The sequence below is a fragment of the Hemiscyllium ocellatum genome, chromosome 3, assembly GCF_020745735.1.
Source record: "Hemiscyllium ocellatum isolate sHemOce1 chromosome 3, sHemOce1.pat.X.cur, whole genome shotgun sequence".
Taxonomy (NCBI): Eukaryota; Metazoa; Chordata; class Chondrichthyes; order Orectolobiformes; family Hemiscylliidae; genus Hemiscyllium; species Hemiscyllium ocellatum.
The window spans coordinates 76,229,092-76,246,426 of record NC_083403.1 but is presented as its reverse complement, the minus strand read 5'-3'; the positions used below and the strand labels follow the sequence as shown (position 1 = coordinate 76,246,426).

General features: G+C 38.8%; 1 protein-coding gene across 1 annotated transcript in view; it reads left to right on the top strand.

Moving 5' to 3' along the window:
- Window positions 1-17,018, top strand: part of themis (thymocyte selection associated) — a 45,538-nt gene extending 28,520 nt beyond the window's left edge. The window contains exons 3-7 of the mRNA XM_060854834.1: window positions 79-534; window positions 2,038-3,086; window positions 7,774-7,936; window positions 11,521-11,667; window positions 16,963-17,018. Coding sequence (XP_060710817.1) covers window positions 79-534; window positions 2,038-3,086; window positions 7,774-7,936; window positions 11,521-11,667; window positions 16,963-17,018 — 1,871 coding nt within the window. The remainder of the gene's footprint in view (window positions 1-78; window positions 535-2,037; window positions 3,087-7,773; window positions 7,937-11,520; window positions 11,668-16,962) is intronic.
- Window positions 17,019-17,335: the final 317 nt, after the last annotated feature.

Sequence of the window (17,335 nt, the reverse complement as noted above, 5' to 3'; positions counted from 1 at the left end):
ATAGCATTTAAGCTATACCATGTGTTTGGATATAGAAGTTAACATCTGACATTTAACTTTGAATGATTCTTGCATCAGGTTTCTTCAAGATTATTGCTGACCCAAGCCCCTACACTAGTGTTGGTGACATTACAAAGTCAGTACAAATTGGGCACAATCGTTTGGGCCAGCCTCACTTTTTCAGTGATGTGGACATTCAGGTGGATGACATCTTAATAACAAAACGTGAACACATAGTGCTAAACTCGCTGGCCGAAGTGGATGGAGAGCAGTATGTGAATTGTACTGTTAACAGAGGAGATAAAAATGAGACATTGAGGCTTCCACTTTCCTATGAAGGAACATTTTACGAATGTGAAGATGACCAGTTTTATACACTGAAGGAGATTATAGAATGGAAGATGCCTAAACACCGAAGGAGAGTTGTGAAGCTTGCAAAAACATTGACTGCTTGGGATCCAAATCCTTATAATGAGTATCTTCAAAATGACCTGAGCTTGGTGCCTGTGTATGAAATACAGGCAGTGATGAAATGTAAGCAAAACATTGCATTTTTTGTCAAATGTATTCTACTTTTTAAGCTAAACAAATAGTTTGAGATTTTCTGCTTTTGCACCTGTCCACCCACAACTTGGGAACCAACATAACGAATAGATAGAATGTGTGGGTTAAGAATAAGAACAAGAAAGAGGAAAATACTTGCTGATTTGTCAGTGGTTTATCATAGTCATTCTGTTACAAAATCATAAATTAACACTTCCTATTACAAAGGTCAGTTGTAAAGTAGAACAGAGTGTCAAAACAAAGTCTGCTCTATATAAAAGGAGCATACAAGTGTAGACATTCATAATTCGCAAAGTTAATAGAATCTATACTGTTTTCATTCTCTGTTTAAAAGAAAATAATTGCTAGCTAGGCGAGCATTAAAAATTTGTAAAATTTCAGAAGTGCTTTGCTGAGATACTTGCCCCACATATAGATTTTGGATTATCTAACAATCACTACTTCATACATTAAACACATTTAAAGGGCATCATAGTTAGAATGGCACATAGCTCATTCTGGTCAGTTATACGAGTCTTGATTTATCCAAACCTGTTTTCAGACAAACATACAACCTATGTTTTCAGTAATTCCCAGGTACTGGTTCATTTGTGATTGGGCAACTGTTTTCTGTCCTTTGTACATTACCCACCAGGGGCAGGAGTTCAGGAATATGCTCACAGACATGCCCTAGCCTTTTGACTGATAGAAATATAGGAGCAATTTCTTAGGTTCCCATAGGCAAACCTACATCCTTGTGTTTGCTCAAAGATGCAGACATTGAGAGTTCAATAAATGCATATTTGATGTTTAGATCTGTGTAGATATTTATATAAAGATGAGTCAAAAGGTATAAAATTAGTGTTGCAATGCTTCTTCCTTTAGAGATAATCAGAAAGCAGGAAATTTGCAAGAAGAAATTGTGTAGGTTCCACAGAGCAGCTATGTAGAATTGAATAAGTTGTTCTATATGCGACCATTTTGTTTTTAGATCATATATTTCCCACCAGTTTCAGGGCACAAATATCCCATTTTATTCACCATTTTATCTTATGATTCATACCTTTGTCACTTGCTCCCATAAAAAAATTTTCAGCAATTGTAGAAACTATGTGTAGGAAGAAAGAAAAAAATAAACATTTACTACAGAGAAGTATCAACATTTTGTAGTGACAGTGCTCAAGTCCAATCCCTATGGTTCTGTTTTTATTCTGATAGTTATATTTTAAAGATGGTGAGGAGTGAGGTGTGTGGTGAGCATGGGGAGCATTCCTTTGGAAACCTTTGCATTATTGCATCTGCCAGCATGAGCAGTTATTCATTTGGTTTCTTCTGCATGTTTCAGAGGAAGAACAGTAAGGAGGTGTTAGGAAGGGTGGAATTAAAATGTGACTTTTCAAAAGCATCTCTTGACTCCACACTGTGACAAATAATTTTGTGTGTTTCAGTGAAGAAAAGCAACTGATTTTTTTCTCTCTTAATTATTTCCTTCAGTCCGAAAGGATATTGTATACATACCATCTAACCTTGATGTAGAGGTTATAGACGTGACAGAGCTTTATGACATTAACTCCTTTGTACAGCCTCTGACATTAATTGATGTTTTTAAAAGACCGGATGAAGACTTCCCCATATTGGCTGAAATAATTGAGTGCCCTGACCACCAGCACATTTACAATTCCCTGAGAGCAGAACGAGTAATAGTTATTCACGAGAAGCACTTTGCCAAGAAAGCGATTGCATCAGAGAACAGAAGCGATTTAAATAAAAAGCACTTTTTAATTCCCAAAACCTACAAAGGACGATTCAAAAGAAGACCGAGAGAGTTCCCAACAGTGTATGATCTGAAGTTGGCGATAAACAACAATGACCACTTGCACGTCATTGCAACAAAGATGTTTGAATCCGAGTATGCAGAGTTTTCATCTGTAGAGGTGGGTGACCAGTTTCTTGTTCATCAGTGTCAGAGCACTGAAGTCAGCTGGGAAGGAGATAAACGGATAGTTGAAGCACTGGCTTGTGAAAAAATTGTGGGAAAAGACTATGAACAAGTCCTTCTTCCTACATACATGGAAGGAAGCTTTGTTGAAGTTATTCATGATAAAAAGCAGTACAATATTTCAGACATTTGTGAACATTTTAGCCTTCCCTTTAATGTTAAAGTATCCGTAAGAGATTTGTCAATCAATGACAATTTAGCAGCCTTGCCTTCATTACGAATTGAGGAAGAAATTGCAGATCCATGCTTGCTCGTGAGCATGCTGGACAGTCCATCGGATTGTTTCAAAATTCCAGTTCAGCGAGTCAACTTGTCCGTTCAAATGTTACAGAGGCCAGCAGTAAATGTTCCATGTTCTACTCCAAAAACCATTGTAGAGGAGATCAGCGAAGATGTGTACTACATGCTGCGGAGATATGAAAATTCCACATTGCATCCTCCTCCCCGTCCTCCAAAAAAACCTCAATCACCTATATCATCAACAAAAATATTGAGATTGTACCCACCTCAACCTCGAAAACGCAATCCCCAAAAGTCTCCAAAGGTAAGGCAATACTTTCTTTCAAAGAGGGACAGCAATACTGAGGATTTAGAATTGTTTACATGAAGCAGTTGCTTTTATTTAAAAGCAAAAGCAATGAAAATTCAAACCTTTAAAGTGACTAGAGTGGAGTACATCAGAAGGATATTAGAAGAAACAGCTTGGTTCAAAGTCTGTTGACTATTTAGTTGAGATATACAGAGTAGGAAGATTAGATTAGATTAGATTAGATTTACAGTGTGGAAACAGGCCCTTCGGCCCAACAAGTCCACACCGACCCGCCGAAGCGAAACCCACCCATACCCCTACATTACCCCTTACCTAACACTACGGGCAATTTAGCATGGCCAATTCACCTGACCCGCACATCTTTGGACTGTGGGAGGAAACCGGAGCACCCGGAGGAAACCCACGCAGACACGGGGAGAACGTGCAAACTCCACACAGTCAGTCGCCTGAGTCGGGAATTGAACCCGGGTCTTCAGGCGCTGTGAGGCAGCAGTGCTAACCACTGTGCCACCGTGTCTCGGGCAGAATGACAATTAGCCTGAGAGTCTTGTTTCTCAGGAGAGGAGAAAAGTTCAATAATTATTCTGGGTTGATACTCAGAAAAATGAATCTGGAAATGTATTTGGCCAGCTATGGAGCAAGGAGGGTTTTTATTGTCTCATCTCACCCAGCTGATAAGTAGTTTTATCTCATTGAAAGGTGTAAAATCCACAGAGGAGCTGACAGGATAGATATGAGAGAATTGTTCCCCAGACCTTAGAGTTTGGAAGTAGGGGTCATAGTCTCTGGATAAGGAGGAGGTAATTCAGGACTGAGATGAAGATTTTTTTTCACTCAGCATGGTGCAAATCTTTGGATTTCTCTACCCTAGGGATGTCTGGAAACTTGATTAAAGAGTATATTCAGATTGGGATTGATTGATTGATTGATTTTATTTTGGACACTAAGGGAAGTGCAGGACACAAGGATAGAGCAGGAGAGTTCAGCCATCGTGTTATTGAATGGTGAACAAGCTAAGGGAACCATCTGGCCGATGGCTGCTAAGAGTTTCTGCAGAAGTTAACGCTTGAATAATTGTTCACTTAGGTAAAGTAGGGGAGGGTAACCAATGTTTGTGGAACAAACCCATGAATGTGTTCAGTAGGAAAGGAGGACAATTTAGGGTTGTGGGGAGGGTAGTTGAAATCATAACTCAAACACAAACCTGACTTTGGAAAGCTTAGAAAACATGTGTATAATCAAAAATGTCATACAGCGGATGTTTGGTTTTTTTTAGTTCAAGAGGCTAGAAATAAAAAAGTTTCAGTATGACAATGTTTTATATTGCAGTTACCGTATTTAAAAATAATTAAAATAATTCTAGAGATGTAGAGGAAAGATGATTATGGATAAGAGCGAGAGTAACAGGGTAATTGTTACGGGGACTTTAACTTTCCAAATAGTTACTGGAAATGCTACAGTTAGAGTACTTTCGATGGATCAGTATTTGTCCAAGCTTGCAGGAGGGTTTCCTGACACAGTATGTAGACAGGCCACCAAGGGGCGATGCCACATTGGATTTGGTACTGGGTAATGAACCAGGCCAGGTGTTCGATTTGGAGGTAGGTGAACAGTATGGGGATAGTGACCACAGTTTGGATATGTTTACTTTAGCAATGGAAAGGAATAGGTATATACCACAGGGCAAGAGTTACAGCTAGGGGAAAGGCAATTATTGATGCGATTAGGCAAGATTTAGGATGCATAGGATAGGGAAGGAAACAGCAGGGGACGGGCACAATTGAAATGCGGAGCTTATTCAAGGAACAGCTACTGCGTGTCCTTGATAAGTATGTACCTGTCAGGCAGGGAGGAAGTGGTTGAGCGAGGGAGCCATGGTTGACTAAAGAAGTTGAATCTCTCGTCAAGATGAAGAAGAAGGCTTATGTCTGAATGAGAGGTGAAAGTTCAGTTAGAGCGCTTGAGAGTTACAAGTTAGCCAGAAAGGGCCTAAAGAGAGAGCTAAGAAGAGCCAGGAGGGGACATGAGAAGTCGTTGGCAGTTAGGATCAAGGGAAACCCTAAAGCTTCCTATAGGTTTATCAGGAATAAATGAATGACTAGAGAATGATTGATTAGGGCCAATCAAGGATATTAGTGGGAATTTGTGTGTGGAGTCCGAGGAGATAAGGGAAGCGCTAAATGACTATTTTTTGTCAGTATTCACACAGAAGAAAGAAATGTTGTCAAAGAGAATATTGAGATACAGGCTACTAGACTAGACTGGATTGAGGTTCACAAGGAGGAGGTGTTAGCAATTCTGGAAAGGAATTTCACTTTGGAAACCCTGGTATAAGGTGGCAGAAGCCAGCAGTGCTATATTATCTACAACACTACCAGGAGCAGTGTCCACTGCTAGTATTACAATTCATCAGGTAACAAGGTGTTTGCAGAGGATGCATCAGAATCCAAAAGGGAGGTTTAATTGAGAGAAGTGAATTCATTTTTATTCATTGTATGTGGGCATGCTGGCTAACCAGCATTTTTTGCCTGTCATTAATTGCCTCTGAAAAGGTGGTGGTGAAGGGGTAGGGAGGAGAACATTACCTCCAGGTTCCTCTATTCCTGCTGCTGGATGTCTCTGATGGGACTGGGTGCTCCTACGACCCCATCCCAGACTTCAATGGCTTTAGTTGGCCTCCATGTGGGAAGGCATTATCGCGTTTTCCTACCTAGGACTAAATCAGAGCACCGTCAGGCATTGGGGTCTCCAGTCTGCACCTTACATCCTGGTCACTGCACCTCCGCCCCATTCAGATTCATTTATAGAATCATTAAATCATACAGTATGGAAAATGCCAAGGTCCCATTAAGTCTGCATTGACAAAACACTAATGTAAATCCACACTAGTCTCACTTTCCAGCACTCGAATTTGAATGTCACAATGTTTCAAGTGGTCATCCAAGTACTTTTAAAGTTGGGAGCATTTCCCCGCTAAACTGCTTTCCTACCAGTGCATTCCAGATTCCCACCACCCTCTGGATGAAAACATTTTTCTGCAAATCCCTCTAAGCGTCCTGCCTTTCACCTGAAAGCATAGCCCCTTGTTATTGACCCTCATCAACTAACTAGATTTCAACTGAAAATAAGCATGCATTTTTGTTGAAAAGTTTGATGAAAGTTGAAGAATCGTAGCATTTTTGAAGATTTTTGCATTTAACATCAGGCCCCATCAATCCTATGTTGGGTAAAACATAATTAAATATGTGGTAACAGTGCACCTACTACTCCCCAACAAACAGATTAAAGTATTGCTATCTGATGTAATGTAATTAATAATTTTATTTATAATTGTTTATCTGGTATTTTAATAATCAGATTATCCTTCATTTCCAAAAAAATCTAATAGAAACTTGGAGCTTGTTATAAATTGTGTAGCCTGTGATTTCAAACACTATTTGTTTTAAGTCACTTTGCAAAATTCCAACTGTTAATGAAACCTCTTAGCCTGGCAATTTGTGCTGAAATATGGCAGTTTTATATTCTGTTCACAGGCTCTTTGAGTAACTGGATTCATGACACAAATGTATTTCACACAACTGTCAGACAAAAAGAAAAATAATAAGACTATAATCTTTCAGTCCTGTCTGGGTTTAAATCTCTATCTCCCACTGTCTAAAACCTTTAATCCAGTTTCTTAAAATGAGATTTTTTGACTCACCAAGGCGTGAATGAAATATAAAGATTCAGTGCACTTATAAAGACAAAGTTAAGTAATAATACTTGCAAGCTTTACTCTACAAGACCAAAACGATTGCTTGTTAATGGATTAAAGAAAGGAGAGAATTACATTAGACATGAATGGAGTTTTACAAATGTGTTCATTCATGGGATGCAGCCTTTACTGGTTAGGTTAACTTCCATTGGCCATCCCGAATTACTGTTGAGAAATAAGTGAGTTGCGCTCTTGAACTGCTACAGGTCTAGGGACATGTACAGACATGTTAGGGTGGGAGTTCCAAGACTTTGTCCCTGCAGCAGTGAAATAATGACAGTCTCGTTCCAAGTAGATGTCTGATGGGGGAACTCACAGGATATGGTGTGTTTCCATGCATTTGCCTGCCCTTTCGCTTCTAGATGATAAGATTTGTGAGTTTGGTTGGTGCTGTTCAGTGATTCTTGATGAATTGCTGTTTGATCTTTGTTGGATATATGTAGAACCATCATTCAAAAATATCTTTTAAGGTAGTTTTTAAAGGAGAGAGAATGAAGGTCGAGGTTTTTTGAGGGTTCTCCAGGTGATTGGTTGAGACAGCATAGTTTCTGCCATTACTGATTAAGTGAAGGACAAGAATGCAGAGAATGCACTACTTGGCTGGAGTACACAGGCTTGAGATGTGAAGGTTCAGTATACTGCAAAGGTAGAGTAGGGAAACATCATGCGGGGATTTGTAAATGAGGAAAGCATTTTTAAGTTGATGCTTTAGGGAACAGGGAGCTTAGTAAAGTTTACTGAGAATAGTAGTAATGGAAAAATCAAGTTGCTGTTGGATGAAGGTGGAGGAACTCAAAAGGGTGCAACTGAAAGACATAATTTAACTAGGTTTCAAACCATTCTTTATAGGTTACATGATTATTCAGTGTTAGAATATTCTGTGGGTTTTTTTAATACTACTTACCACTGTCTTTTTTTTTAAATTAGAATTCACCAATGGAAATGCCAAGATGCAAACCAAAATCTCAGAAATACATCCCTGACATTGCTGCAAAACCAGAAAATATTCTTCATAGTGTAACAATTACAGACCACATGAAAGAAAGTTCAGACTACGTTTTACCAGAACCCAATGTGATGCTGCTGAAAGGTATGTAATACATGAATTGCAGCTGCACTTTCAAGAGTCAAAAGTCTGAATGCATTGGTATAATTTGTAGGGATGCACACTAGCAGATGAATTCACATTCAGTGTTTGGATTTGGTTTTAAGTTTCCTTACAAAGCAATTGATTTTCTTTCAAGACAGGACCACAGTTTTAAATTTAAACCACATTTATTAAACTGCAGTTACCAGCTATAGCCAGTTTGGGTTAGATGAATTACAAGACAAATCAGAAGTTCCCAAATTCATTGTCAGAAAGAATAAACTCAGTGAGCTACTGATTCTGTGAGCGGTGAATTTCGCATTTATTTTGTTCATAAAGTGAAAATATGCCTTATAATGGTAAAGATCACTCAAGTTCATCCAACATTTTGAGTTTTAATAGTTAGCTAAGGTATTCAGTTAATTTTGTGAGAGAGACATTGATTTCTGATAAAAATTTTACAAACCTATTTGTGTATCTTTGCATATGTACATACTGTGTGTAACGATGAGGACTCTCACAAAACATTATTTTTCAATTATTTAGTTAAAGTTTGAAGCTGCCGTGGTTAATGTGATCAACATATTGAGATTGCTACAAACAGTCCTTCTTTGTAGCAATTTAATAATGTGTGCTGTAAGTCTGCTAAACAAGATGTTAACACTTCTCTGTGTCATTACTATTTGTAATTGTTCCCTAGTATGACCCTGTCACAGCGGTTGTGTTACTATATTGTATGGTTTACTGTTTGTTCTCCAGAAGCAAGTGGCATGATGCTCATTAGTTGGGGCTTTCAATGCTAGTGATTGGCAAAACATACAATGGACCCCACAGTTCTGTTGGGAATCATGTCTAGGTGGGAAATGCTGAGATCAAATGAGATAAATTTGCCTGAATATTGGTCTTGGTTCAATGCTGATTCCAGAAGCAAATAAACTTAGATTTCCTAAAATCTGGCTCCCTTCCCCAGATAGAAAGTTAATAAATCAATGAAATACTGAATTATCAATTTTGACTCACCAAATCTAAATGAATGAACCAGTATTGAAGCAGCTAGAAATATGAACATAAATTTGAGGCAGGAATTTCTTCTGAAACCCCCTCAGTAAGTATGTGTGAAACATGCATGCACTGTCAGTGACGCCTCTCCATTCCATTCATATTTATTGGCTTATTTGTGCGTCAACGTATTTTTATTGACAGGACGTTTAACGAAGTGTGCATGCGCAGAACTTTCCACATGCTCAATGTGAACCTTTCATGGGTGTCAGGAGGCACAGACTTTCTTGAACCATTTAGGTGGTCAGGTAGCATCAGTAGGTTGTTGAATTTTGAGTTATAATGATAGGTCATGGATCTGAAGCATTAACTCTTCCTGTCTCTCCAAATATGCTTCCTGGTCAGTTTGGTATTTTCAGCATTTTCTGTCTTTATTTTAGATTTCCAGCATCCAGCAGATTTTGCCTTTGTAGAAGAAACCAAAGCCAGACTTTCAGTAACAGCAGTGTCAGGAGAAATGGTTGTAACTTTCAGCTCGTCTGCAACTGGAGTGTGGAGCAATTATCTATATCTCTGGCCAGTTGATGATGAGCTGAAAATGTGTTGCTGGAAAAGCACAGCAGGTCAGGCAGCATCCAAGGAACAGGAGATTCGATATTTCAGGCATAAGCCCTTCTTCAGGAACGGCTCGTGAAGAAGGGCTTATGCCCGAAACGTCGAATCTCCTGTTCCTTAGATGCTGCCTTACCTGCTGCGCTTTTCCAGCAACACATTTTCAGCTCTGATCTCCAGCATTTGTAAACCTCACTTTCTCCTTCCAGTTGATGATGAGCTCTGTAATGTACATGGCTTGTATTTCTTCAGCAAATTGACAAAAATACAGCATTGCATTGATATTCATAGTTTGTGATCCATTTTTATAAATCCACAAGTTAAAGGAATATACTGGATTTTGAGTGACTAACATCAAATAACTTGATAAGTTATCAATAATATTAAATAAATCACAAAAATATACAGTGGTTAGTAAAATAAGAAATCTCTTACCTCGGACCACTAAATAGGAATTGAGATCTAGTTGACAATAATTTGTAAAGCAGTGTGTGCTCATCTGTTTTGCAAACTTACACTTAGACTCCAATTTTCCCTTCTGCAAAATTTTGAAGTTCCACTTTTTGTGTGCTTTGTGTTCTTCACTTTCCATTAGCCCCATAAATGAGCTGTCATTTGCTGGATTACTCAGTTTCTACAGACTGCTAGATTCTACACTCTGACATCCTTCACTGTCCTGGTCTCCTCCCTGAACCTCACCATTGTAGTTTCCAATCCAACAAAAGCCAAAGGTTGGGGGAAAAGGGGAAGTGAAAAGAAGCGAAGGCATAGGATGTGAATAAATATGTAACAGGAGCTGAGAAAAGATATGAAATAGTTGAGATTTAGCAATTAATAGGGAAAGGGAATGGAATGTTAGCCTTCATTTCAAAGTGAATGGAGTTTAAAAGGAGGGAGGTTTCGTTAAAACTACACAAGACATTAGTCAGATCACAGTTGGAATACTGTGAACGATTTTGTAAGGAAGGGGGCAGTCCAGAAAAAGTTCACTCAGCTGATACCAGGGTGGAGGACTGTCTTACGTGGAAAGGTTGAGTAGGTTTGGCCTGTACTCATTGGAATGTAGAAAAATGTGAGGTGACCTTTTTGAAATGTACAAGATTCTTAGAGAATTTGACAGGGTAGATGCATTGAAGTTGGTTCCCCTTGTAGCAGAGTCTAGGACCTGAGGACGTTATAAGTGATCACACATTTAAGACAGAGATGAGGAGGAACTTCTCCTGTCAGAGGGTAGTGAAGCTATGTAATTCTTTATCACAGAGGGCTGTTGAGGCTGGGTCCTTTAGTATATTCAAGGTTGAGGGAGATGGATTATTAATCAGAAAGGAAATCAATAGTAATTGGGAAAAGGTGGATAGGTGGAGTTGAGGATTATCAGATCAACCATGAACCCATTGAATGATGGAGTGGCCTTGATAGACTGAAAAGCCCAGTTTCTGCTCCTAGTTTTATGGGATTATACAAAGATAGAAATTAAAATAAGAACATAAATAAGCCATTCAACCAATTAGCCTCATAACCCATTCAGGCAAACTCTTACTAATCTATATCTCAACTTGATTTAACTACGCATGAGACCTATTTTTAGAAGAAAACATAAACTAAATAGTAAACAGGTACACAGAAGTGAAATGGCAGCAAAAGAGAAACAGAACAAGAGGCAAGGAAGAAAGAGAAGTGTGAGAGAGTGAGAGATAGGAACATTTCTTCTCTCTACAGATTTAGCAGAGTAGTGAGTTCAAATATATACTATTGGTGGCGGTTTAGGATGGAGTTCGGGAGTGAGGTGCTGCTGAAAAAAGTTTGAGAATCATTGCTATTGAATTGCATGATGATGGCTGCATTAAAAGAAAATTGCTAGTCAACTCCATAATGATCAAATGGTAATATTTGTGAATTTCTCAATTACTAACATGTGATACGTGGCTTTATTGTAATTTGTTTCCATAAACCATCCCTTTAAATCTTTTCTTTAGCCAAAAGCCTTCCTTTGGATATTGCTAACTTGGATTTGTCTGACAAGCATGACTATGAATATATTGATGACAGTAAAGTCGAAGACTTAAGGAAACAATTAAATGAAAATGACCATCAAAACAGGAAAAACTGCAAGAAAAAAAAAGGTGAGGTTAACTTCTCAACTTCAAACTAAATTGATAGTTTGATCTTTGAAACAGAAATATCATTTGTGTTAGCTTGCAAATGAATTGTGTTCAGTGGAAAGAAATATGTAAGCCAGAATTTGCTGTCCGATTAATAGTGACGCTAATGACGCTTACTATTATGTGTAAATAGTACAGCAGCATCAGGCAAGGGATTGTAAAGCATGAAAGTCCATAAGTTGCTGTCCAAGATTCATCACCACAAATTTAGCTTCAAAAAATGATATTTTGCTCTGCATTGGAAAAAGAATTCTTGTCATTTCAAACATAGCTACCATTTTAATATCATGTTAAGTGCTCATCATTGCCAGTCACGCCCTTCAGCTCTGAGACTAGTGTATTACAAGCATGAATCCAGTTGCATCAATTTTCATTTTTCTTAGCAATGTTAAAATGTACACAGATTCTTGTCCTGTTTTTTTCAGAAACCAATGGCTCTGTTTTGCTCACCTTGACATTTTCAACTTGTACTTTCAACAAAGTGCAGAGCATAATATTCTAAAACCCTAATGTACATAATCACGCTAACATTAGACCTGTTTAGGAACCCTAATAAAGAAAATTATGCCCAATGTCTTAGCTTCTAATCTAATAGATGTGATTCTGAGAGGCAGACAGTTCTGTAAAGCTTAGAGGATTTTATTTATTTTAACATGAGGCGGATTAACTTGGATGGGCAGTTATTCAGGTTGAGCAATCATGTAACATCATGGGCTGCAGTTGTTGCAGTCAGTGGCTAAAAGCATCTCATCCTGTCTGCTGTCAGGGACTGAGATCATGCTGTGGCAAATTAGTAACAAACACATTAATGGACTCATTAAAGTCCACTTCAGCGTAGACATGTACCAGCTGGGTCTTTTTGTTATGAATGTTGCACAGCATGGGTTCAGCCTTGTGCATCAATGCAAGCATTTTGTGAGAAGGGAATGTACAAGGTACTTAATAAGTAACTATAGTCACAATTTGGAAATCAGCCCAAAAATAGAAATGACGGAGGTGACTGTTTTGGATACTTGGTTTTGAAAAGTAGCCTTTACGATAATCCAAAGAGATTCTACAAGTACATTAAGAGCAAAAGAGCAACTAAAGAGAGAAGAGGATCTCTTGAAGGGATCAATGAGGGGCCTCTTGAAGAGGTCATAGACTCAGCAAGTCGTCCATGTGTTGAACCACAGGAGATGGAAGAGATACTAAATGAATACTTCACTTCATTTTTTTACTGTGGAGAAAGGAATGGAGGCTAGAGAACTCAGGGTAATTAATATTGATGTTTTGAAACAGTTCACATTACAGAAGAGGAAATGCTGGAGGTCTTAGAAAACATAGGGGAGGTACGGTGGCTCAGTGGTTAGCATTGCTGCCTCAAAACGCCAGGCACCTGGGTTCGATTTCAGCCTCAGGCAACTGTGTGGAATTTGCACATTCTCCCGTGTCTGTGTGGGATTCCTCCCATAGTCCAAAGATGTTCAAGTTAGGTGAATCGGCCATTCTAAATTGCCCATAGTGTTCAGGGATGTGTAGGTTAGGTGCATTAGTCAGAAGTAAATATAGGTTAGCGGGAATGGGTCTGAGTGAGTTACTCTTCAGAGGGTTGGTGTGGTCTTGTTAGTCTGTTTCCAAACTGTAGGGATTCTGTGATAAGATGAATAAATCTCTGGGACCTGATCAAGTCTATCCCAGGGCATTGTGGGAAGTTAGGGAGGAAATTGTGGAATCCCTCACAGAAATGTTTGTATCATCATTAACCAAAGGTGAGGTACCGGAGATATGGAGCTTGGCTAATGTTATGCCTTTTAAGAAAGGCTGTAAGGAGAGGCTTGGGAACAGAAGATCTGTGAGCCTGACGTCAGTGGTGGGTAAGTTGTTGGAGGGGATCCTGAAGGATAGGATTTATGTGCATTTGGAGAGACAAGGAATGATTAGAGATAATCAGCATGGCTTTATGTAAAGGAGATCATGTCTCACAAACTTGATTGAGGTCTTTTGAGGAAGTAACCAAAAAGATTGATGAGAGCAGAGTAGTAGTCGTTGTTTACGTGGACTTTAGTAAAACCTTTGACAAGGTTCTGCATGGTAAACTAATTAGCAAACTTAGATCACATGGGATTCAGGGAGACCTTACCACTTGCATACAAAATTTGCTTTATAGTAGGAAATAGTGGATGATGGTAGAGCATTCCTTTGGACTGGAGGCCTCTGACTACTGGTGTTCCACAGGAATCGATACTGGATCCCCTTTTGTTTGTCATTTATATAGACAATTTGAATGAAAATAAAGGAGACACAAGGTTAGTAAGTTTGTGGGTGACACCGGAATTGATGGTATAGTGGACAATGAGGAAGGTTATCTAAAATTACAGAGATCTTGATCAATTGGGTCAATGAACTAAGGAGTGGCAGATGGAGTTTAATTTGGATAAATGCGAGGTATTGTATTTTCATAAAACAAAAAAAGGCAGGACTTATACAATTAATAGTGGTGAGCTGGGTCATGTAATAGAACCTCGGGTTCAGGTATATAATTCTTTGAAATTTGTATGACATGTAGACAGAATGGTAAAGAAGGTGTTTAGCATGCTTGCCTTAATTGCTCATATCTTTGAGTATAGGAGTTAGGATGTCATGTTGAGGTTATACAGAATGTTGGTGAGGCCTCTTCTGGAGTACTATATGCATTTCTGCTACAGGAAGGACATTGTTAAGTTGGAGAAGGGTTCAGAAAAGCTTGACCAGGATGTTGCCAGGAATGGAAGGTTTGAGGTATAGGGAGATTCTGGTAGGCTGGAAGTTTTTTCACTGAAGTGTAGAAATTTATGGGGTGACCTTATCGATGTTTATAAAATCTTGAGGGGCATAGATATTATGAATAGCAAGGGTCTTTTCCCTAGGGTTGGAGTAGTTCAAAACTAGAGAGCATATTTTTGAGATGAGAGGATAAAGTTTTAAAAAGGGCATGAGGGGCAACTTCTTTTACACAGAGTGTTTAGTGTGTGTGCAGTGAACTACCAGAGGAAGTTGTGGATGCAGGTACAATTACAACAGTTAAAAGACATTTGGATAAGTCTATGAATCGGAAAATTTTGAGGAGAATGAGCCAAACACAGGTAAGTAGGGCTAGTTTAGTTTGGGAACATGGTTGGCATGGGCTAGTCTGTTTCTATGCTGTAGTACTCCATTTAAAGACAGAGAATGAGCCAGTGAGGGACTGCTGACACAGAGAAAGATTAGAAAAGCTAAGGACATAGATTACTGCTATATTTAATAGCAGGAGCTTATTTTAAAAAAGAGGTTTTTGATCCTCCTGGCAGCTGGTCAAAGTTATGGAGCAGTTACTGGGCAGAGAAATAACAGGGGATCACAGATGGAGATTGTTGGTCCCCAGCAATCAGGAGAGGGAGAAAGCAGCAGATGAGGGCTTGGGGAAAGAGGAGATGTTAGCGTCACAGAGTCAGTTGTTAGTACTTGAATAGAATTAAGGTTGCCTTGATTGCCAGTGGAAGGCCAAAGGTTTCCTTGTGATACTGGAGGAGCATTTCTGCCTCCTGTGGCCCTCGTGTCCAGCAAAAGGTAGTTCCTTTCATGAGCAGGAATTGTTTCCCTTTCACTGGCAAGTGTCTGAAAGTTCGAGAAAACCTGGCTAGCAGCATTTAAGGTAAATTGCTCCCTGGGAACCTGTCTTAAATAAGCCTTTCCAAGACATGGTTCCTTGCATGGTTCAAAACACACAGTTGCAGTAATGATTTTGGGCACATATGCAGAATGATGTTTTGTATTCACTACCTTTTACGGTTTCACCCTCCCATTCCCATCCTCCTCCTGTCGTAGGAGACTGCAAGAAGGTTGGAATGCAGGAGAAAGGTCATGAACAAACAGCTTTAAGCCAATGCAGAAAAATGGGGTTGCAAAGCTGTTTTATTTATTGGTATCATTATACAAAGGGAAGTTGTGTTGATGGAAAGAAATGCATTTGCTTCTCAGTTGTTCTCTGTGATCTCCTAATCAAGATAAAACAGCTTAACAATTTATTCTAAGTCTTCTGAGTCCAGATCATTAGGGAATGCAGTTATTACATTCCTGGGTTCTACTCTAGTGTGGCGGTTACCGTAAAGTCCGAACAACACTCAGTCCGAAAAACAACCCTCCACCATCACCCTCTAGAATTAGATCAAAATGTTTTGTGCACGTCCACTTAAAGTAACAGGTAAGTAAATCACTGTTGATTATGTCAGTCAAAATTGCTACAAGAATCTTATCATTAGGGCCATTATGTCAGGAGACACCTTCACTCCAAGACAAAGCTTTCAGATGCAAAGATAATAACCTTGCCATTTTCTGATAGCTGCCTTTAAAACTACATCAACTACAATGCAGCCTCTTGCTTGATATAATGCACACGCTCTGGGTAACAGTGTCAGAATTGTTGCATTGTTGTAATTAGCTCCTAATGAGTCTGATTAGATTCTTACTGTAGTAGGGCTTCTGTCATTACCTTCATGTGCTCACCTCAACGAGGCGGTAGCACGTCAGGTAGCCAGATTATTTTGATTAATTTGCACTATCATGAGCCCAACTGTCGACTTCTGATATCTCCTGGCCCATAAATTCTCTTGACAGAGAAGTCATTCAGGTTTGGTTCCAGATGAGGAACCTGCCTAGAAATCAAAGTCAAACACTACCTTCAAACAGCACATCATGGGGCAAATTGGATTACAGAATTTCCCAAACAAACCACTACAACCTTCGATCTCAAAATCCACACAAGTTTATGGTTGGTGCCGTTGCATGAAAATGGCTGCTTTAAACTCTCTGACAGAAATTGGGTAGTGACAAACAGGGAAGTGTTGGATCTGCCCTAATGGTTGTTATACATTAACAGCAGCTACTGCTAACTTGTAAAGATATATTTTAGTAATGACCTTTCTGAGAAAAACTTCCCTACATCGCCATGAGAAATAGGAGTTCCTCAACCTTCCTTGGGTTTAAGCCCTGATAATTCTCTCCACTGTCTATGTTCGCTGCTATAATTCTTGCCTATGTCTTGCAGTCAGACCGCAAATGGGTTGAGGTAAATATCTATCACAACATGTACAGTTTGTACTGATGTAATCTCCTATTTGTGTCTCAATTTTAGACAAACATTAAGAAGAATGAACATGAAAAATGTCTTCAAGAACATAATCAGACATAATTTTTACATTATTTCTTCCCTCCAGAACACAAATTTGTAAAGTTTGATTAAATTTTTGTTAAACTTAGAACCACGGAATCTGCCTGGAACAAATATTTTAATTCACCAGTTTAACATCAGATAATGGTGCCCCCATCGGTTGTGATTTGGAAATGAAGTGTTGCTCTACCTTACTTAGAAGAATAGATTTATTAAGATTTTTGCTGTGTATTTTTTTGATTCTCAGAATTTTTATACTTTTTACAATCCAAAAGCGTTGCAAGTAATTGAAATTCTGTGATGCAATTTTTCCAAATAATATTGGTTGCAATGGTGTTTATATATCTCTGGATTAATTTATTCACTCCTACTTAGCAATGCTGTAGTATTTATTTTGCTTGTATAAAAGTGACCTAAAAATAAGAACCAACATTGAGTTGTAACAGAATTTGTATTTCTTAT